Below are 23,845 nucleotides of genomic sequence, written 5' to 3'. Positions count from 1 at the left end.
CACGAGGAGGTAGGTGGCCAGCATCACGCAGTATCGCCATATCCAGTGGTTCAAATTGAAATGTGAAAGTGCCATTGTCCGAAATGTCACCGATTGTATATATTTTTTTACTTGGAAGGTTACGGCAATGTTGTTGACGAGTGTGTTGAGTTTGTTTACTTTTTATTTGTGCTTGTGTACCACTGCCATAGCAGCAGCAAATTTATCGGATAATTTGTGGAACCCATTGGCCCTGCAGCTCATGTTCACTGCCATTTCCCTCTCTGTGGGAGCATCAAGCGAGAGGAATAGGACCCGTTCTGAGAAGTGCCGTGGTACACGTGTGTTTGGTGTCATGAGAAGTGTCCGTACATGCGTGTTTGGTGTCATGAGAAGTGTCGGTCCAATGTTACGAGTCTGTTTCGAACATGGTTCCATCTCTCTCCCTCGGCTACTCTTTGTTAATATCCAATCGTCCATAAGAGGTTTTATTTGGGGTTAGATCGCGTCAATATATGTCGTTAAACCCGCCATCACCACCTGACACGGCCCATTAGTAAGGTTTCTCACGTGAACAAAACGTTCCAATTAGTTACCAGTTCAGCGAAGCGATGTGTTGGAGAGTAAACCCACAACGTTTACAATTCGTCACACTCATTCCTGCTGCTGCTTTCTTCACACGCTCCCGTCCCTTGCTACAACGTCTTCACTCATTCACGAGTTGTCTTCCCTCTGACGTCTCTCGTCATTCCTTACCCAGCCGTTTTTTTTTCAGAGTTACGTGCTTTCAAGCTTTCGTTGCGATATTATTGTCTCTTTACATCGCTTGACTTTCTCAAAATGTTTTTTTTGTTTAAAATCAGTGGTTCTCCGTTTGCTTTTAAACATTTCCCCCCTCCACGATAGTTATTTCATCGCTTAAGGTGGTTTAAAATCGGTTACTTGCTGATGCGTACGTTGATGTTGAAAACATAAATTTTTCCCGTGAAAGTAGCTTTGCCCTCTCCTAGACAAAGTTGTACCCCACCAGTCTGAGGGTGAGCCGTGTTGACTCTGTTGAGGACAGGGACGCATCTACGATCTGGGGTTTGTACGTTCGAATAAAAAAAATCACTGTGTCGGCTTCTTCTGCCTCCATTGTGGAGATTCTGTAATTTCGAGAGAGGAAAAAAAAGGCATTCATATCTCGGCGTCTTCATTGTGTGCAAACCCGAATGGATTCTCACCTCTTAAATTCCTCGACCCAATGCCAGTCACCATTTCGCTTCCCCATCCCCACAACGCGTCACGCACGTTTGTGTTAAAGTTCCCAATGCGATGTTGTAACACGTGTTACCTTCATCGAGAATATATTTGATCTACAGATTCATAATCTTTATTTAGGATGAGCTATGAAGCTCTTTTGCATAAATGTCCAGTCGGGGCGGGTCAGAAAATGCTTTATTGCCATCATCATCATCGTGGCTTGTTGTTCTAGCGTATGTGTGAGTTATCTCTAAACTGTAGGGTTTTGAGAGCCTCAATGTTCGCTGGGAAACTTCCCTGGTGAACTCTAAAACTCCCACCCCTCAACAATTACGACTCTCCCTCTACAATAGAAATGGTTATTGCTATCAGATGTATGGAGTTCTCCACTTGTCTTTCTCACCACGCCGATGCTGTGTGCTGATCTTTCTCAATTGTCTCCAGTTTGACAGCGGCTCGATCCTTCTGGCGGAGTCGACACATGGTGTGTCTCGATGGCCAAATCAAGACGGCGCCGAGTTCTTACCAAGCGATTCCTAACATCGCCGTCTCCCTACACGACCCTGCCCACCGTCTCGTTTGATGAGATGAAGGTGAACTGTGCGCTGGACCAACCCCCCACGTAGGAGAGGGTCACCTGAGTTTGCGTAAATGCGCTCTCTCTCCGCGTCGCGTGCGTGTCCCTCAGCAAACCATACCGACCAGCGTGGGGGAAGTATGGCCACGTACCCATCTTCCCGCCGACGACAGTGCAGCCTAAAATATCCCGTCGTGCCGTAAATAGGCATCAACGCAATTTTTTTAATATGCAAATCTTACCAAATCAAAAAAATACATCAAATCAAAAAGTGTGAGCCACACATAGTCCGATAGTGAATGAGTAAAGTGGGATAATTGGACCACTCTTTAATGTCAACAGGGGCGAGTGAATGTCCACTTTGCATTGGACGCAAGGAGAATACGAGACATTTCATTACTCTGTTGCCCAGTTCAGAGAGCTCGGGCCAAAATCATATGAGGCTGAATAATTAAAATGATTGAAATGTGTGACTTGTTACTCATTTGAATGAATATTGTTTGTAAAAGTGCTGAGCTTTGCAATGACCTCGTCACTTACAAAAGCCGACACTCACTGTCCAATAACACGTGACCTCTCTTAGCCATGGGTCTTCACTGCCCCCCCCCCCCCGTGTTCCCACACCCCTCGTGTGTAGCTGCATCCCTCCCCCTCGTCACGCATCCCACGATGCTTCTCCATCTCTACTGACTGCTCCTCAGGTGCTCAACACGAGCAGTAGCACCGTCGTGGAGAGAATATAACGCAACAGAATAAGGACACAGACAATACACCTCTTTGACATATCGCCCCCGGCCCCCCCTCCCCCTTATATGAATAACAATAGCATTTTTACACATCCCATCAGCCACACAGCCTTACGAGAATGCATAATTTCAGCAGACTTAAAAGTTAGCACCATTCCAGGGTTTTCTTGTGTTGAACCAATGCTTCTGGGGTTGTGCAACTCTCAGGGGGGGGGGGGGGCATTGTGACTGATGGGATGTGTAAAAAAAACATACCAACATTTTTTGATGTGGGGCGGGGGGGACGTGCAATGGAGGTGAATTGTCTGCTTGTTTATTTCGTGCAAGAAGAGCTCCTCTGTGCAGTAAAGATGTCTCGCCATCTACGCTAAACTGTCATTCCTTTGAAGAGTTTAACCAGGATTAAACGTGGGAAAATATATTTTTGTTTGTTAAACCCTCAATGCGTAGCTACTATTTTTGTTGTACGGTTTGCTGGGGCAGCAGTTTTTTTCTTTATTATCAATGACAAATTGATGCAGTGGAGTTGACATAAAACACACAAAAGAAAATTCCACAATGTCGCGGAGTTGTCAGCCACGCAGAATAACTGGCCGCCTGTCGTTTGAATTAAAATTTGGTGACAACTCAATTTCCAACGGGGTCAGTGGTGCGTATGCACGTGGTGTGTAAGCACGTGGTGCATATACACGTGGTGCATAAACACGTGCGTATAAAATGTACCAGTTTACAGCGTACACTAAACCGTGTTATCGGAAAATAATTTAACAAAACCAAACATCCATCCCCCACCGCACAGAACTAAATATGAACCCTAAACATCGCCACAGAATGCAAAGGACTGTCCCTTGCCTTTGGCAATTTATGAATGAACAAATATTTGTCGCAGTTTTTAAACACAATTAAGGCCCTACGTGCCCATTGTTTACTTCCAACAAAAAGATTCAGCAGAAGCCACTTAGTGTAATAATTCTAACGTCGCTTTGGCAAGTTCCTGAGAATTCCAGATAAGAGGTCCCTGAGGTGACATTATGTAGCAAAAACTATAAGCAAAAGGAAAGAGTGGTGACCGCAGCGTAATGGCCCTGTCTTGTTAAGATCTTAAAAGAGGATCCTCAAATAAGATGGAAGCCAATTAGAACCCATTAGAGATACAGACTCTAATCAGATGATGATGATGATGCCAATGAAAGTATGCAAGTTGTTTTAAAAACAATACAGATGAGGTGGCTCCGTGACCTGTGGGCTCGTGCCCAGCGGTGGGAGTGTAAAGGTACAAGTGCCACGATGGATCCTCTTCATCCTGCAGCAGCCGTTTCCCATCCGAGGAAACGTCGCTCTGCAGGAAGAGGACCCATTCGAAACAGTGACGGTACGTGCACGTTTGGCGTTATTAGAAGTTCTGGCATGGCGTACCATCATAATATTCCGGCATATTTCCACCACTGCTCGTATCCACGTGCGCATTGAACTAGAATCACCAAGATGCCAGTGCTTGCATTGTTGGCCTTAAACTTTGGCTCCCAACCAGTAATGAGAACAGATTAAATTATTAATGACTACCGAAACAAATTCGCATCAACTTGTCTTTAATCTAATTCAGCCCTGCATAAATCTAAGTACAGTTTAGATGGTAAAAACACTAGTGTGCCATTATACATTAGGCACTAACTAAAGATCTGTTGACATTTTGCAGTTTTGGTGAAGGAAGCCAATTTAAGAGAAGCAGTTCCGTGGCGTTGTCTGTGGTCAGTTTAGACACTTTTTTATTGGGTGAATATTGTGAACAAACGCCATATCAAACACTATTACATCTAAGCAGCATAATCATTGGATGCTGCTCGGTAGTCAGAAGGGAGTTACCAGATCCTCAGTCTCATGCCTCGGTATCCATTGAGCAATTTTAATAATCTCCACGATATATCTCATGTTACTGTTAAAGCAAGGGAACAGTACAGTGCCGCTATAATTCGGAGTTTGTGGTTAAACAACGAGGTTTCAGACGTAGGAGGTAATCACGGGATTTGATGAGTAAGTGCAGACTATGACAATTTAATCTCAAAGCAGAATATTAAATAGAAAATAATCCTAAAACGAATCCATCGGACAAATTTGAGAAACCGAAATGTTAAAAGTGTTGCCATGTTCACTTTTGCACGTTTATTGACGTTATTGCATGGGAATTCATATCTGCAACTTTAAGTGCTTTACCTAAATAACTGAAGTTTTCATTTCATGTAAATAATGAGAAAGCAACGTGAACTAAAATAAATCTGTCGGTGCGTGTTTCACTCGACTCTAATCAATGCATCTATGTAGTGGCCAGATATAGAACTCGTAAAAAAATCCCTTAACTTAGATATGAAACAGACAATTAATATATTATATGGAGCATTTTAATGACACTGTATCCAATGAAAGAGCATTGTATCCATTACACACGCTTCACGGCTGACCTCATGGCGCTGGAGGGAACAGACATGGTAACCCAGGTCGCCCTTGCAAATGCGACAACTCTGTTCTCTTGAGTTCTCAACTTCGTGAGACCAAATCAACGCGAACCTTGAAGACGAACTGTGTTTGGAGTGGGAGGCGTCGACGCGTCTCGAACAATACACACCGTGGACCGGTGTTCAACATAATCGACTACTGCACTAACGTCGGATAATTTAGCTTATATTTTAACATATGTATATACTTAAATTACATTTTTCCAATTAATTTGTTCCATGTTATATGACATTTAACAGTTGACTAAAGTAATGACAAATCAACTTAAGCGTTTGGCAGGCACTTGCCGGATGATTTCACATGGGTCATTCGTTGAATTAGTCAGCAAATGATTGGAATTTGTTTAAAGTCCTTAGTCAAAATGAAAAAAAAGAGGAAAAGGTTAATATATAATTAATTATGCATCAATACGTTGTCTACAAAGCATTTATTAAATACTTATTGGGGCCATTTATAATTGACAGAAGAGGGACTTTAAACGATTGCTTACTCATGTGACTGCATGCAGACATTTACCTTAATTAAACCCAAAGACTGTACGTACGTTGGTGTTTTATCCATGATATTTATCCGATATTTTTTTTAGCAACCCTTTGTAGCTGACGTCTTATAGAAGTTGCTCAATTAAAAATATTTCTGGAAATATACTCATAAATAAATCACCGTCCGTGGACACCATCACCGTCAAAACCCCCGACCAGGGCTGAAACAAACGCGGGCAATCGGCGGGCAGGCCGGCCTCTTGTGAAGCAACGCGAGCAGAGCGCGTGGGCCGCGGCGCGTGCAGCACGCCCCAACAAAGATCCCCTGTGTAGCTTTAACAGAATTTTGGGGCAAGTGCTGTTAGCGATTAGCACCTATGAAGGCCGGCTGGGCACACGAGGGGGTAGGTGGCCAGCACCACCACGCCCGGCCGCCTTTGTCTCCCTAAGTGTCGATGTTTACACACCGCACCATGTACTCATTTGAGGCTGAGTCGACCTAGGCGAGGCCCAGGACCAGTTCAGATAATCATCACTGGTGTTTACCGTGAGCGGGAATTTAAACCCAGGTTTGCGGGGTTCATAGCGCAGCTCGCTAACCGTTGCACTACCGCTCCTCTCTTTGACACTCGCACATACAGCAACACATCCACTGGATGCTTGTACATAGCAGTACTCCACTAGGAGCAACGATATTACTAAAACATTAAAGTGGATCACTTTCGTAACGGTAAGAACCAATAGTTTAAGGCGATGTTACTTAAGCTCCTGAATAGCGTTACGGTGTTGTTTTGCTACGAGTTCAATCATTACAGTCGTGGAGAATATAAATAACAAAATAGATGAGCGCACGATATGTCTCCTCCTTTACAAATCCGTATTTCGTTCACAACCCATCGGACACACAGCCTTATGGGAGCGCATAATTCCAGCAGCATAGGCCTCTCGGAAGGTCGTGAGGTTGACTGGTTGTCTTAACAACATTTGTTTTTGTTCCATATAGAGAGATATATCTATGCACGAGATACTGCCTTATTGTATTATTTATATTCTCCACAACGACGCTTCTGATTATTGAGTTAAGTATTATATAATTGTGCGACGAACTAGGACCCATATCTAACAGAGTGCGTCCTTGCGTGTACTCTTTGTCAGTCCACCAGCATTGGTTCAAGCAAGCCTGACTGCCGATGAGACACTGTGTGTTGAAACCGATCCAGAGTTTTCTTGCACTGAATCCAATACTGCTGGAATGATGCACTCCCAGAAGGCTGTGCGTGTGGCCAATAGGCTGTGTAAGAGATTCTTTAAATGTTTATGTGGAGAGACGGCGATTTGAAAGAGACGTATTGTGAGCTATTGGCCGTCACGATTGAGCAATAGCGGTGAGCGAATTGTGAGTGGAAAACCAGACGGCTCGGCCATCGCACGTCTGAACATTGCGCAGATGACACGTAAACCAGGAATGCAATAACGTAAAATAAATATGACATGTCTACCGATGACCAGAGATTTCGCACGAATGAATAATTGCAACTCAAAGGGGAGGAGAGAAGAATTGTGGACGGCCAGAGCAAGGCCCTTCCAGGCACAGCTGAGAAGACTGCCCCCCCTATTGTGCACCGTTGAGATGTATAAATAGAATAAAATTAGAGTTATTATGCTTTTTTTACATAGCAGCTGAGTACAGGCCCCAAGACCCAAGGAGTTTAAGTGGTCAGCAACAAACAACTAGGACAGTCAACAACGCTGTAAGAGATAGGAGTGTACCACGTTTCTTGATTTGAGCGAGGTTGTTGTAGTAAGGGCTTTGGGAAAAAGAGATGATGATGGAGCAGGGAATTCAAACAGTGGAACAGTGCCAGAGAAGAAGCAGAGAGAGAAGTGAGGTGACCTGCAGTGTGGTGGGTGAGTGGTGGGTGTTTTGTTGTGACCTGCAGTGTGGTGGGTGAGTGGTGGGCGAGTGGTGGGTGTGTTGTTGTGACCTGCAGTGTGGTGGGCGAGTGGTGGGTGTGTTGTTGTGACCTGCAGTGTGGTGGGTGAGTGGTGGGTGTGTTATTGTGACCTGCAGTGTGGTGGGTGAGTGGTGGGTGTGTTGTTGTGACCTGCAGTGTGGTTGGTAATTGGTGGGTGAGTGGTGGGTGTGTTGTTGTGACCTGCAGTGTGGTGGGTGAGTGGTGGGTGAGTGGTGGGTGTGTTGTTGTGACCTGCAGTGTGGTGGGTGAGTGGTTGGTGTGTTGTTGTGACCTGCAGTGTGGTTGGTAATTGGTGGGTGAGTGGTGGGTGTGTTGTTGTGACCTGCAGTGTGGTGGGTGAGTGGTGGGCGAGTGGTGGGTGTGTTGTTGTGACCTGCAGTGTGGTGGGTGAGTGGTGGGTGAGTTGTGGGTGTGTTGTTGTGACCTGCAGTGTGGTGGGTGAGTGGTGGGTGTGTTATTGTGACCTGCAGTGTGGTGGGTGAGTGGTGGGTGTGTTGTTGTGACCTGCAGTGTGGTGGGTGAGTGGTGGATGTGTTGTTGTGATCTGCAGTGCGGTGGGTGAGTGGTGGGTGAGTGGTAGGTGTGTTGTTGTGACCTGCAGTGTGGTGGGTGAGTGATTGGTGAGTTGTGGGTGTGTTGTTGTGACCTGCAGTGTGGTGGGTGAGTGGTGGGTGTGTTGTTGTGACCTGCAGTGCGGTGGGTGAGTGGTGGGTGAGTGGTGGGTGTGTTGTTGTGACCTGCAGTGTGGTGGGTGAGTGATGGGTGAGTGGTGGGTGTGTTGTTGTGACCTGCAGTGTGGTGGGTGAGTGATGGGTGAGTGGTGGGTGTGTTGTTGTGACCTGCAGTGTGGTGGGTGAGTGATGGGTGAGTTGTGGGTGTGTTGTTGTGACCTGCAGTGTGGTGGGTGAGTGGTGGGTGAGTGGTGGGTGTGTTGTTGTGACCTGCAGTGTGGTGGGTGAGTGGTGGGTGAGTAGTGGGTGTGTTATTGTGACCTGCAGTGTGGTGGGTGAGTGGTGGGTGAGTGGTGGGGGTGTTGTTGTGACCTGCAGTGTGGTGGGTGAGTGGTGGGTGAGTGGTGGGTGTGTTGTTGTGACCTGCAGTGTGGTGGGTGAGTGATGGGTGAGTTGTGGGTGTGTTGTTGTGACCTGCAGTGTGGTGGGTGAGTGGTGGGTGTGTTGTTGTGACCTGCAGTGCGGTGGGTGAGTGGTGGGTGAGTGGTGGGTGTGTTGTTGTGACCTGCAGTGCGGTGGGTGAGTGGTGGGTGAGTGGTGGGTGTGTTGTTGTGACCTGCAGTGTGGTGGGTGAGTGATGGGTGAGTTGTGGGTGTGTTGTTGTGACGTGCAGTGTGGTGGGTGAGTGGTGGATGAGTGGTGGGTGTGTTGTTGTGACCTGCAGTGTGGTGGGTGAGTGATGGGTGAGTTGTGGGTGTGTTGTTGTGACGTGCAGTGTGGTGGGTGAGTGATGGGTGAGTTGTGGGTGTGTTGTTGTGACCTGCAGTGTGGTGGGTGAGTGATGGGTGAGTTGTGGGTGTGTTGTTGTGACGTGCAGTGTGGTGGGTGAGTGGTGGGCGAGTGGTGGGTGTGTTGTTGTGACGTGCAGTGTGGTGGGTGAGTGATGGGTGAGTGGTGGGTGTGTTGTTGTGACCTGCAGTGTGGTGGGTGAGTGATGGGTGAGTGGTGGGTGTGTTGTTGTGACGTGCAGTGTGGTGGGTGAGTGGTGGATGAGTGGTGGGTGTGTTGTTGTGACGTGCAGTGTGGTGGGTGAGTGGTGGGTGAGTGGTGGGTGTGTTGTTGTGACCTGCAGTGTGGTGGGTGAGTGGTGGGTGAGTGGTGGGTGTGTTGTTGTGACCTGCAGTGTGGTGGGTGAGTGGTGGGTGAGTGGTGGGTGAGTGGTGGGTGTGTTGTTGTGACCTGCAGTGTGGTGGGTGAGTGGTGGGTGAGTGGTGGGTGTGTTGTTGTGACCTGCAGTGTGGTGGGTGAGTGGTGGGTGAGTGGTGGGTGAGTGGTGGGTGTGTTGTTGTGACCTGCAGTGTGGTGGGTGAGTGGTGGGTGAGTGGTGGGTGAGTGGTGGGTGTGTTGTTGTGACCTGCAGTGTGGTTGGTGAGTCGTGGGTGAGTGGTGGGTGAGTGGTGGGTGAGTGGTGGGTGAGTGGTGGGTGTGTTGTTGTGACCTGCAGTGTGGTGGGTGAGTGGTGGGTGAGTGGTGGGTGAGTGGTGGGTGTGTTGTTGTGACCTGCAGTGTGGTGGGTGAGTGGTGGGTGAGTGGTGGGTGTGTTGTTGTGACCTGCAGTGTGGTGGGTGAGTGGTGGGTGAGTGGTGGGTGAGTGGTGGGTGTGTTGTTGTGACCTGCAGTGTGGTGGGTGAGTGGTGGGTGAGTGGTGGGTGAGTGGTGGGTGTGTTGTTGTGACCTGCAGTGTGGTGGGTGAGTGGTGGGTGAGTGGTGGGTGTGTTGTTGTGACCTGCAGTGTGGTGGGTGAGTGGGGGGTGAGTGGTGGGTGTGTTGTTGTGACCTGCAGGGTGGTTGGTGAGTGGGGGGTGAGTGGTGGGTGTGTTGTTGTGACCTGCAGTGTGGTGGGTGAGTGGTGGGTGAGTGGTGGGTGTGTTGTTGTGACCTGCAGTGTGGTGGGTGAGTGGTGGGTGAGTGGTGGGTGTGTTGTTGTGACCTGCAGGGTGGTTGGTGAGTGGGGGGTGAGTGGTGGGTGTGTTGTTGTGACCTGCAGTGTGGTGGGTGAGTGGTGGGTGAGTGGTGGGTGTGTTGTTGTGACCTGCAGTGTGGTGGGTGAGTGGTGGGTGAGTGGTGGGTGTGTTGTTGTGACCTGCAGTGTGGTGGGTGAGTGGTGGGTGAGTGGTGGGTGAGTGGTGGGTGTGTTGTTGTGACCTGCAGGGTGGTTGGTGAGTGGGGGGTGAGTGGTGGGTGTGTTGTTGTGACCTGCAGTGTGGTGGGTGAGTGGTGGGTGAGTGGTGGGTGTGTTGTTGTGACCTGCAGGGTGGTTGGTGAGTGGGGGGTGAGTGGTGGGTGTGTTATTGTGACCTGCAGTGTGGTGGGTGAGTGGTGGGTGAGTGGTGGGTGTGTTGTTGTGACCTGCAGTGTGGTGGGTGAGTGGTGGGTGTGTTGTTGTGACCTGCAGTGTGGTGGGTGAGTTGTGGGTGAGTGGTGGGTGTGTTGTTGTGATCTGCAGTGTGGTGGGTGAGTGGTGGGTGAGTGGTGGGTGTGTTGTTGTGACCTGCAGTGTGGTGGGTGAGTGGTGGGTGAGTGGTGGGTGTGTTGTTGTGATCTGCAGTGTGGTGGGTGAGTGGGGGGTGAGTGGTGGGTGTGTTGTTGTGACCTACAGTGTGGTGGGTGAGTGGTGGGTGAGTGGTGGGTGTGTTGTTGTGACCTGCAGTGTGGTGGGTGAGTGGTGGGTGAGTGGTGGGTGTGTTGTTGTGACCTGCAGTGTGGTGGGTGAGTGGTGGGTGAGTGGTGGGTGTGTTGTTGTGACCTGCAGTGTGGTGGGTGAGTGGTGGGTGAGTGGTGGGTGTGTTGTTGTGACCTGCAGTGTGGTGGGTGAGTGGTGGGTGAGTGGTGGGTGAGTGGTGGGTGTGTTGTTGTGACCTGCAGGGTGGTTGGTGAGTGGGGGGTGAGTGGTGGTTGTGTTGTTGTGACCTGCAGTGTGGTGGGTGAGTGGTGGGTGAGTGGTGGGTGTGTTGTTGTGACCTGCAGGGTGGTTGGTGAGTGGGGGGTGAGTGGTGGGTGTGTTATTGTGACCTGCAGTGTGGTGGGTGAGTGGTGGGTGAGTGGTGGGTGTGTTGTTGTGACCTGCAGTGTGGTGGGTGAGTGGTGGGTGTGTTGTTGTGACCTGCAGTGTGGTGGGTGAGTTGTGGGTGAGTGGTGGGTGTGTTGTTGTGATCTGCAGTGTGGTGGGTGAGTGGTGGGTGAGTGGTGGGTGTGTTGTTGTGACCTGCAGTCTGGTGGGTGAGTGGTGGGTGAGTGGTGGGTGTGTTGTTGTGATCTGCAGTGTGGTGGGTGAGTGGGGGGTGAGTGGTGGGTGTGTTGTTGTGACCTACAGTGTGGTGGGTGAGTGGTGGGTGAGTGGTGGGTGTGTTGTTGTGACCTGCAGTGTGGTGGGTGAGTGGTGGGTGTGTTGTTGTGACCTGCAGGGTGGTGGGTGAGTGGTGGGTGAGTGGTGGGTGTGTTGTTGTGACCTGCAGGGTGGTTGGTGAGTGGGGGGTGAGTGGTGGGTGTGTTGTTGTGACCTGCAGTGTGGTGGGTGAGTGGTGGGTGAGTGGTGGGTGTGTTGTTGTGACCTACAGTGTGGTTGGTGAGTGGGGGGTGAGTGGTGGGTGTGTTGTTGTGACCTGCAGTGTAGTGGGTGAGTGGTGGGTGAGTGGTGGGTGTGTTGTTGTGACCTGCAGTGTGGTGGGTGAGTGGGGGGTGAGTGGTGGGTGTGTTATTGTGACCTGCAGTGTGGTGGGTGAGTGGTGGGTGTGTTGTTGTGACCTGCAGTGTGGTGGGTGAGTGGTGGGTGAGTGGTGGGTGTGTTGTTGTGATCTGCAGTGTGGTGGGTGAGTGATGGGTGAGTGGTGGGTGTGTTGTTGTGACCTGCAGTGTGGTGGGTGAGTGGTGGGTGAGTGGTGGGTGTGTTGTTGTGATCTGCAGTGTGGTGGGTGAGTGGTGGGTGAGTGGTGGGTGTGTTGTTGTGATCTGCAGTGTGGTGGGTGAGTGGTGGGTGAGTGGTGGGTGTGTTGTTGTGATCTGCAGTGTGGTGGGTGAGTGATGGGTGAGTGGTTGGTGTGTTGTTGTGACCTGCAGGGTGGTTGGTGAGCGGTGGGCGAGTGGTGGGTGTGTTGTTGTGATCTGCAGTGTGGTGGGTGAGTGATGGGTGAGTGGTGGGTGTGTTGTTGTGACCTGCAGTGCGGTGGGTGAGTGGTGGGCGAGTGGTGGGTGTGTTGTTGTGACCTGCAGTGCGGTGGGTGAGTGGTGGGTGAGTGGTGGGGGTGTTGTTGAGACCTGCAGTGTGGTTAGAGAGTGGTGGATGAGTGGTGGGTGTGTTGTTGTGACCTCCAGTGTGGTGGGTGAGTGGTGGGTGAGTGGTTGGTGTGTTGTTGTGACCTGCAGTGTGGTGGGTGAGTGGTGGGTGTGTTGTTGTGACCTGCAGTGTGGTGGGCGAGTGGTGGGCGAGTGGTTGGTGTGTTGTTGTGACCTGCAGTGTGGTGGGTGAGTGGTGGGTGTGTTGTTGTGACCTGCAGTGTGGTGGGTGAGTGTTGGGTGTGTTGTTGAGACCTGCACTGTGGTGGGTGAGTGGTGGGTGAGTGGTGGGTGTGTTGTTGTGACCTCCAGTGTGGTGGGTGAGTGGTGGGTGTGTTGTTGTGACCTGCAGTGTGGTGGGTGAGTGTTGGGTGTGTTGTTGTGACCTGCAGTGTGGTGGGTGAGTGATGGGTGAGTGGTGAGTGAGTGGTGGGTGTGTTGTTTTGACTTACAGTGTGGTGGTTGAACACAGAGTGGATGAGATGAAACAGTCAATTTGATATACCGACACCTCGAATAATGATGATGTTGAGTTGAATGACTTGTATGGCACCATACTGGAGTGTGGTGGTTGCAGTATCTGCTAAACCCAGGACAAAAGCCTTATAAGCTCTGGCTTCAAACATGGCAGCACGTCTGGCTGCTTGGTCCGTGTGCGTGGAACGTGCTGCAAGCGATAATGTCTGTGCCTTCTAGGTTCAACTCAGTAATTGCCCTTTAACTTGGAACAACAAGACCCTCCATTGTTCCTAGTGGCATGCTTTTGGCTGCACTGGAAGACAGATGCAACGTACAGAAACTAATTTAGAATGTGCTTTGTTATTGGAACTGCCGTAAATATAAATTAAGAATAAAAGTTGCAGACAACTGACATATTTCAACGTTAGAAAACCCACGTGTGTTTGTCACTGGGGTGTATGTACTTGCTGTACTGTACACATGTTGGGACACAGCATTTCAGTTCGTACTGATCATTTCTTTATTGTGTCTAATAATTCTTCTTCTTTCATATGGCTGCTGATTTAGATGCAGAGCAAAAACTACAATTGAACCATTCAGGTGGTCAAGCCAGACAATCGCGTCAGGAGCAGCAGGAGTGTATCACCGCAATGTCTCCTTCGTATTTGTGGATCGGGGCATTGCTTCGTCATACGTTGTACGGTCCGTTCTGGATGTCCACGGTCGCACATTAACACTTACCAAGCTACGTTTTTACTGAGCTTAAATCGAGTCGAATTAATAGTTTTGTGTAAGTAGGTCAGTGGATGGGGGGCGTACCCCATGCCTCTTATACGACGAATGCTGCCAGTCGGCAGGGATTACCACCACCACGAGCGAGTGAATCCGTTGCTGTTGTGACGTTGCATCGCCACGAGGCGCTCCCTCCCACGTAGCCACGTGGAGCCGCTGGGTGTCGGGATATCTTTCCTTCCCCTCATTGGCCTCACGGACACATGTGAGTGGAGTGGCTGTCGCCCCCCCAACCCCGCCCAGAAGATCCTCCATCTTTGTTTCATTGTGTGTGCCCTCAGCAATTAGTACTTCTCCACACTGCCACAGGGAGCGGCGAGCACACCTCAACTTCATCTGGCTCGACGAAGGAAGATGCGGAGAGTGAGTCGCGGCCTTGGGCAACTCAAGCGATGATGGCTGGCGTGTCATCCAACATCACTCCACAGACGTTGTTGCTTGCCAAGGGCACAATGCCGAGGGCCCCTGACTTTCCTGCTCACCCAATGGTATCCATCGACCGAATAACGCACAAACTCATGGGATCCATAATCCATGGGAAGAACCATGCACCCACTGGCACTTGGGTGACAGATAGGAGGTTATTGTGCTGTACATGTGCACCTATGTCCAGTAGTGGGAATGTGACTACAGAAGCGCCGCTATGAGATCTATTTGTCCGGCAGCAGACCTTGACCACTGCCGTTTGCCCTCAGCTGAAACACCGCGGGGGTAGGAATAGGAACCGTTCTGGAAAGTGCCGGTAAGCCGCACGTTTTTGACGTTATGAGATGCGCTGGCATGGCAAGCTGTCGTATACCAAGCGCATGGCGACCACCGGCCGTGGTCGTGAGTGCGCGTGTCGCTCACGCAGTGAGGCCCTCGCGCCCTCACCTGTATTTGCTGCTGCAGCACGTTGATCTTCTGTTGCTGCTGCAGGAGCTGCTGTTGCTGGCGAGCGATCTGTAAGAGAGCAAAAACGCAACGTGCTCGTTAGCGTCGTCGTCGTGGAGGATGCAAGGGGCAAAACAAATAAGCGGACAATATGTCGCCTCTGTTCTGCCACATAAAAAAAATAAAAAAGTATTTTTTTTACACATTCCATTAGACCCTGCTGATGAGACACCAAATGTCAAAATGGGTCCAGAGTTTGCTTGTGTTGAAACCGAAGATTCAAAACTGTAATGATGATAACCCATGAACGAATGCTGCTGAATTTATGCAGTCCTAGAAGGCCGTTCGGCTTATGTGTAAGAAAACATCCTTGAGATAAATTTTCTAAAAAGTGATTGAGTGATCAGCTTGGCAGGAGCATATTTGGCCTCCGGGATGATACTGAACGCCGATGGAAGAGCGTGGGACAGCGTTGCTGAACGCTCGAGTTTGGGCCATGGAAGGCCCCTGCAGAATCCAACTTGGTTCTTCAGCGTTCAGACTTTGTGTGTCACCTACGGCCTATGCAAGAAGCCAATGATGACAAATTAGTGATTGAGCTTAAATTTGATCAGGAGCAGCTCTGAGGGGGGGTTTATTTGACAGTTACACTATCAAATGCACTCTCGTATGCACAAATGCACAATTTAGATGCTGCAAAATAGAATTAGCAGAGTAGCTTGCATTGCTTTCTGGCCCTTCCGGTCGTTGCTGTGTGACCTGAACATGCTTTTTCCCTTTCTATAGATGGCAGAAGAATGGCAGGTAATGGGTGAAAAATGCTGAATATCTCCTAAACCTGCACAGTGAACAACACAGCAAGGCCTTTAGGTGACTCATAATACGAGTAATCTGCAAACCAGCGTGGGCTTTACTAATGATGAGGGCAAACGGCAAGACCCAAAGAAAACCCCACATGCCAGTCTTCAACAAGGTAGAGCCTTTAAGCGCAATGCACTGAAATTCCTTGTAACAAGGTATAGGTCTTGAATGTAAAGTATAGCAAAGGCGTACTGCTATGAGGTGATCCGAGTGGAGCCAGGGATTGTCTTCACACAGTCAGGGATCTCTTAGCGGAGACTCTGGTTAAATAGATATATTCAAGTAAACCAGGCACATCACAAAGCCAACATACTGAGTCAACAATGTTTCCTAATCTGTGATTAGTCATCCTGATGTGCACCCCGCCTGTGGTTATATTTCTCAACGAAATACCTGAGTGCTCCTCACTGTCACTATGAACAATTGTGAACATCTCAAACAGAAAGCAAAATGGGGGAAAAAATATGTGTCAACAATCGTTTCCATTGTGCTGTTATTGCATCACGTTTGTTGTTATATGTTATGGCCATGAGGATGATCCTTGACATTCTTAGCGCTAAATGCACACATTTCAAACTCCTCAGGTCGGAGCGCTTCCTTTGAAGAGGAATGCACACAAGATGAAAAATGTAGGGCTGAGGATTCGAATACAAAACTATGAAACAAGTGGGGGGGGGGGGGGGGGGGGAGATAATTATTTATTAACCGGCGACATTACTACAGTAGACCCTGCCTCTTGTGGGTGTTTATTCCCATTTGGCATGTTTTAAAAATGAATCGGATTAATAAGAATAAAAGTAATAATTTAAAACGAGTCAAATAATAACGCCCGACGTGTTCAACGCGCGCGTCGCTCGCACGGCGTTACTTCAATTAGCCACGTGTTTACCCTCTCGCTAATTAAGCTCTCACTTCGCTTTTACGAGACTCGTTATTTAAATAGTGCTCAGCCTTCGCAACTGACGACACTCCCGGCATATTCTGCACGTCGCCAGCGTGCCGTCCTGCCGATGTTTTTCATCGTTTACAACTTCACTCCCTGCTCCCCCGCAATTGAGGTGGTGTTTAAGAAGTGGATTCGCCAACGTTTGGAGGGTCGAGACGTTTGGTTGGCTGCGCTCTCGGCGAACGTATTTTATACGCTTCACCATACGTCATCAAAAATCAGAGAAGGTTAGTGGGTTTTTTGCTTAGGGATACAGAATACTTGGTTGGTAAACTCATCACTTCCTCGATTTAATCCTGAAGATGTAGGGCGCACACTTGCAAGCCATACACCGCGCGTAGCTGTTTGCCAACATTGGTTATGAGAACCGTGCTTCAGCTTGGCGGTGAACTCCAACGATACAAATCGGTGCAGTTATTGCTTGTACACAGAATAAATAAATGTTTTTCTTGCTATGTCGGGTGGCGGATGGTCTTAAGACACAAATTCTGCCAGATAATTACATGGTCAAATTGAAAAGCAATTACGAAGGGTAATATTGTCTGTGAAACGCGACCTGTTTAATTATTTTTTTAAGAAAACATAGTAATATCGTCAGGCCAATGGACAAGCCCGCGTTGCAGTCGACAATAACTCGTTCTCATTCTCCATCGTTCGCGGTGCACCGTCGTTAGAGACGTCGTGAGCGTCGCCGGTGGGGTGGGCCCAGCCACGGGTTTGCTGGGAGACGCAGCGCATTGGCGGCGCTGGACTGGCGAGGGGCATGCACGGTGGTCAAAATGGGTTTAGCGTGCGGGGGTGTTTTTTTTTAAACAACACAATTGTTGTGCACAGGCCCAAAGGCCCAACACATGAAGTGGCCGGCGACAAACCAGCACCATAAATGTTGTCATGGATGAGAGCCGTGAAAACGTTTGTTACACCGGTACGTCCCGCAACACCAAACGTGTGAAGCGGCACATGGGCTTTCACGACAACTCTTACGATGCATAATTGATGTTTTGCTCAGATCACGTGAGTAAAATGTATGTCGTACACCCTCTTCCACAATTACGAAAGTTGTTAAGTGTGCCGCGTCCACGTTCACATATGTTAACGGCTCCAAATATTCAAGTGCTTTTTAAATTGGAGAAAAAAATGAACGTGGATAAATTGAGATTGTGTGAGTTTTGACGAGCTCCGTGAACACATCTGTTGTCACTCTGGATAGCCGTGACACTCGCGTGATAGCTTTCGCGCTGTACGTGGCGCCCCATGCCAAATACACTTCTGAGAAATCACAGGGCACACTTGTTCTATAACTATTTTACATAACAGACGAGCTATGATCATCAAATGAATGCAAAAGCAACTGCGATTAAAGTTGCAATAAATATATACGGATAAATTTTTAAGGGAAAATTATTCGTAACTTTAAATGTTTAACATGGTAAATCAACATCGTTTTATTTATAATTTAAAAATATATTCTATCTGTAAACACTGAAGTGCAACAAGGAATGAAATGAATCTACCGTAATAAATATCTAAAACTACAACTTTAATGTGTTTTCTTGTCTCTTTATTCCCCATGTGTCCAGGTAAACATGACCAGGAACATGGCATTTTCCCAGCAGTTACAATCCACGCACAACTCAATGTTAGTTTTAGCGGTTAGTGGGAAAAGTGATAAAGTATCCTTGGGAAGAATAATGTGACCCAGAGAGAGCATTCTTGTGGGCAGGGCTGGCGTGAGGGAGATGCAAATGGCCCTTTGGCCACCCAAGGCCACTCACTTTAGTGGTAAGTCAATTCCCTAGTGGCCCCCCACACAACGCTCTCATGCCCCCCCACCCCCCACCCCATTCGAGAGGAGTTGCAGCCAAGACTGCCCATGTGTAGATATTACTTCGAAGAAAATTCACCTCACGTGCTTCGGTGCGTTACTTCTAAACCGCAGCACGTGATGAACACGTATGGCCGAATCCATCGTCTGAAAGCCAAGGTGTCCACTGTGTGAAACTACGGCACCGCAATGCCGGGCCGTAATTAGCAGAGACGCGCAGAAAGCCCCAGAGGTCAGGGGCTCGCGTATCGAGAAAGAAAACATGAAGTGATCTTGTCTGGTGAGCACGTTTACTGACACAAGATTAGAAGGATTGGGAGGATCCGGGCTCAGGGCAAGGGAGCTGCATCTCCGATGCTCCTCGCAGCTCGTCCTCATTCTGCACGGCCACAGAGGTGAAACCCAAGAGGCTGACGCGTCCTACGAATCCTTCCCCGTGGATTCCAGCCGCAGATAATTCCAGGCTGTCCTGGTGCATTAGTTAAACTTCACAACAAGTGAATTTACCTTACTGGAAGAACAGTAAATTGCCAAGTGTTTCACTGCATGAATGGGATCCAGACTGATCAATTCCAAAGGGTTCAAGAATTTTCAAGTTATTTTTATGTTTAAGCAAATATATATTTACATGCCTTTCTCTAGATAATTTGTCACAGCACTGTAATGACTTGAACAGCTTAGCTGAATTATTTCTGTCCAGTACAAGCACTTTGGTATAAGCTGCATTTACTGCTGTGCATATATATGATAGTATACATGACAATTTGAAGCAAAAATTGTATTCTAATGACATGACAATTTGTGTCATTGAATTATTGCTCAAAAAGAAAACGGGTTTATTGTTGTCATCATCATTAGGGCACCACTCAAAACTCAAGTTTGTTATTTTGAAGGTAACAACCTCCTGGTTTCATTCCAGTGCCTGTTAAACTGAAGCGCTGTGAGTCTAGAGATAATGGCTCCGTAGTTACCGCTGGCTCAACGTCGGCGTTGAAAAATGTATTCCGGTCGATGCACACAGAAGTCAACGCGCAGGAGACACAGATGCAGAGAACAAGAGGAGGGGACGCTGAGCAAGCTGTGACTGTGATCAGAGTAGAGCGAGATTCTCAGCTGCTGACTTTTACACCAAGAAGAACACATTGAGATGTGGGTGTGATCACAGAAATCTGAGACGTCACTTTTGCACGTGCATATCGAGGTGGCATCCAAGACACCATCTTTTGTAAATCGGTGCCTCCCTGTGCCCCCATCGTAACCTGATGCACTTCCCTTCAGCGGCCTTCCGTCACTTGCCACGGAACATCTCAATTACAAGAGTGTCCAGGGTGTTGATTGACACACAGCACGCAGCACACACGTTCACAAAAAGACAATAGCCTCCAACCTGGTCATAATTAAATTACGTGAATGGCTCATTGATCTTCTTGGTTCTTTCGGTAAAGTCACGTAGAAGGGAAATAATAAAATAATAAAAATAAAACATAATAAAATAAAATAATTCTCACGACGTTTCGGCTACAACGCAAGCAGCCGTCTTCAGGTGAAGAATGAGACACTACCAAGCTAGGAGCTTATATATAAGCTGCGTTGGAGGTGGAAGAGCGCCTTAACAAAAAGAATGTGCATATGAAGAGGAATTTAGCATATTCATTTTCCATGAATATGCGCTCTTCCACCTCCAACGCAGCTTATATATAAGCTCCTAGCTTTGGTAGTGTCTCATTCTTCACCTGAAGACGGCTGCTTGCGTTGTAGCCGAAACGTCGTGAGAATTATTTTATTTTATTATGTTTTATTTTTATTATTTTATTATTTCCCTTCTACGTGACTTTACCGAAAGAACCAAGAAGATGAATCCCTGCAGTCACGAAAGCTTTAAATCGAAATGGCTCATTGATGAGAATTTCGTCAACAATATAAATGTGATTCTCCTAAGATGCCCCAGTTCCTTTTGGGAGACTTGGCATTCTGTGGCCTATTTCACAATCTACAAAGTTCAAACCCAGTTTACCCACGTACGACGCATTCGCATTTCACAAACAGATCAAGGCCGATTGCTATGCTGCAACATTATTCATGAAAAGCTAAATGTGCGTTTCTGCGTGGATGTATTTTAAAGTCAAATGTAACCTCCCTCTCCTCGTGAAGCAAGGAAATCAGCAAGAGGAGAGAGGTTAACATGGGCAGTCAATTACCCCGCAGTGTTCTGGAATAAAATTGTTACTATCGGGAGGAGCATCATCATTGCAATGACAAAATAATACTTTGTGGAAGCTGCCTGGCCTCTCACTGTGGATGTCGCTATCGAGTCACGCACACACATCCACGTGCTTTTAAGACACTGGCGTTATTATAATCGTGTCTACGGCGCCTATAAAAACAAATATCACATTTGCATTTTCTCCTATAGCCCATGCAGAATGGAGAAAGAGTTGTAAATAATGTGACAATGAGTTGTAAATAATGTGACAATGAATGGAATCCAGCGAACACAGATGTACCTTGGTCAGCCGGCTGTGCGACACTCAGAGAAACTGCAGTCTCGTCGGAGAGAGAATGGCCGATTATTCACAGAATAAGTCGAAGAAGCACTGGAATAGCCATGTGATGCGGGAGCGAGAGTGGATGCAATTTTTGATAATGCGAGCATTGTCACCGGTGGCAATGTTGGTTCTGGTGACTTCCATCGGCGGGAGATAAAATAAGTGGCAGAATTCCCGACAATGAGCAGAAAGTCACGATGTCACAGAAGGGAGATCTGGGCAGCAAAGCCTCTTAGCAGCGATGCCAGATGCTTGAGCCTACACAAGACAACTAAAAAAATTCATCCCACAACCTCCTATCAGTATGCCACTGACGCCACATAGCATTGTAGTGTGTCCACTTTGGACAAAAGTGAAGCACCGTCTACTTTTCCACTCTAAAAATATTACTACACATGCCACCAATGGCACTCGCATTTTGCTATCGCCTTCTGCCACGAGAACCTGATCTTTGCCATCGATTGAGTTGGAGTACCCGCTGCAGTTCGTCACAAGGAACCTACACTCGTGTTGAGCGGGTGGCCTTGAGGTCAGAGTGCCGACCCGGCACCGCTGGGATCTGGCGTAGTTGAACCCCGGGACGCAGCGAAGCATCGATCCATCGATTAACATCCGAGTCGGGGCACTCACGACGCATGATTGTGTGCCACAATAGTCGGCTGCTTCCATTTCATATGACATTTAGGTGACAGGTCGGGCCACTGGAAGCCACTACAATTGCCACAGTAACACTATTAAAAATAAAAAAGGACTCGTTCTTGGTGACAATCTCGACACCAAACCTTCGTCTTGTTTGTTTTCTTCTCATGCAAGGCCCAGTGAATGGCAACTTAAAAATCCATTTCCATCTTTTAAAGCCATGTGGTAGCTTCAGGCGAGGCTGAATGATTTTGTTCCATGCCACCACTGACTTTCCTTAAGTTTCCGAAGATTAACTCGACCGAATAGCGACTTGGCCACGTTGTGCTGAGTGATGGCACCGCGAGAGGCAAGTGGTCGACACAGCCCTAAGAGCAGGGAAACTCCACATCGAACACACTTTTCACAAGAGATAAAAGACTAAAGAAAAAACCTTCAGTCACTTTAAAGCAAGCGGATAATTCCCACCGGGTTCTGACTGAACTGAGTAAATGCAACTGAAGGGGGAGCCTGACAGTGGGTATAGACCCTACCTGGTTGATTACGTTCTTCCTGAGAATGCTAAATTTGAGAGAGAGATAAAACACATAACCAGAGACATATAGACAAACATATAGGTAGGGTGTTGACTGTTATGTTATCCGTCACAGTGGGTATATATTCACAAAACGCACGGGAAACATAGAGCAGCACGAAGGGAGAACTGGAATATTTCATCAAATGGCTGCAGTTCTACTGTATCTGACCCCGTGTCAGACAACAGTGACTAAAATACAATGCCACTGATTAAACATGCTTTACCATAACATTAATGTTACAAAAGGTAGATGATTAAATGCAAGTTCTTTTGATCTTTCACAGCCTCCCATAACCATGAATAAAATAGCGCGCCGAAGCACGTGTGCTCCTCATTATCGGTGCCGATGAAGGCCGTGAATTATTCTCACGTTAATTATAATACTGTACAGCTTTTGTTTTAATGTAATGCAGACCTAAACGGCTTTCCAGCTCCTCGGTAGAGAATTGTCAGCTTTCATAAGAGCCACAGCGAGGAACCACATTGTAAGCAATCTGAGCGCGCGCACAGAATGCATTTCTTGCAAACTATAATTCGGATCGCGATTAACCATGACGTTACGAGCGTTCTCACAGAAAACCAAGCTAGCAATGTGTTATCTGCTTCATAGATCGAAAACATGGACGTTGACAAGGGAGATTAAACAACGGCTGCAAAGGACGCGAAGAAGCGTGGAGACGTGCATTCTTAAATTTACACTGAGAGACGTAGCGAGCATCGCGTGGTCGAGAGACACGACTTTGGCCGTGAAGACAAGTAAGCACGATTGCGCAGGGCGCATCACTGGAGAGAATGACGGCCGGGCAATTAAGAGTTCATGACGGAGTGGCAGCCAAAGCGCGGGTAACGTACGCCTGGCAGGGTGTCCACTACGACAACAGAGCAATGCAATCGAGTGACGTGCAGCTGCTCGATGGATCGCAGGAACATGAGAAACGATGACAGCTTGGGCAGGCCTTAATCCAGCAGTGGGTTGAGTAAAGTTGATAACGTTGAAGCGCTTTGCAAACCGGTTATATAGTTGTGGTAGAAGGCTCACGGATCTGTAATCCCTCAAGTAAGTTGTTCCTTCCTTATTAAATAAAACAATGATTTGAGGTATTTATTTACATTTAAAGATTTAGGAGAGAGAACTGTTTTTGTTTTAAGTTGCTTGTCCTTCCACCACACCAGATTAGCAGTTGGCTATGTACGGTACAAAAGAAGTTCAACATACATAGATACAGATAGGTCTGCTATTTTGACTTGACAGATGTCCACAGTAATTCCATCTGATCCGGGAGATGTCCCTTTCATCATACTGCCAAGGGCAGCGCTTACCTCTTCACGTGTGCCATCTGGAACACGCTCCTGCTAACCCGAACACCGATTCGTTTTCCTGGGGTCCATGGTAAAAAAAAATCATATCCAAATCTGCATACAACTCCTCCACAAGTTGTACGGGCCTGTCTCTGTCTTGCATCGTGATTCCACCTCCCTCTCTTCGGGCTTAACCAAATTCATCGATCATCAGCTCCTTATTGCTGCTTGCATGCTTTGCATTGCTCGTGATGATGTTGTTACTCGCATCTGTGGGTGTGCTTTTTCTTTCCACGTTTTTATTTACCTCCACTGGTGCCACTGAGCTGCGTATATATTCTGCGTCCCGTTTGCCACTCGCATCCCTGAGCAAGAGCAGCCGTCTGATGACACTCGCACATTGTCAGCAACAGGGCACGGCGTTCCAACAGAAAGATCGTGAATTGGGTGTGCAATATCTCTGAGAGGTCAAGGCATCGATCGTACATTGGAAAATTGGTTTTAAAACT

The 23,845-nt window shown here is 47.9% G+C and overlaps 1 protein-coding gene across 5 annotated transcripts in view; it reads right to left on the bottom strand.

Moving 5' to 3' along the window:
• The window catches only part of LOC133350384 (transcription factor Sox-5-like), a 278,499-nt gene that overhangs the window by 125,589 nt on the left and 129,065 nt on the right, over positions 1 to 23,845 (bottom strand). For all 5 annotated transcript variants that reach the window (XR_009756057.1, XM_061564709.1, XM_061564712.1 and 2 more), the window contains exon 5: positions 14,644 to 14,712. Coding sequence is in view for 4 of the 5 variants with exons in the window: in XM_061564709.1 (XP_061420693.1) it covers positions 14,644 to 14,712 (69 nt within the window). In the remaining variant the exon portion in view is untranslated. The remainder of the gene's footprint in view (positions 1 to 14,643; positions 14,713 to 23,845) is intronic.

This window comes from Lethenteron reissneri, chromosome 33 (assembly GCF_015708825.2).
Source record: "Lethenteron reissneri isolate LAM-NWPU_2019-01 chromosome 33, ASM1570882v1, whole genome shotgun sequence".
Taxonomy (NCBI): domain Eukaryota; kingdom Metazoa; phylum Chordata; class Hyperoartia; order Petromyzontiformes; family Petromyzontidae; genus Lethenteron; species Lethenteron reissneri.
This window is presented reverse-complemented; position numbering and strand designations above follow the sequence as displayed.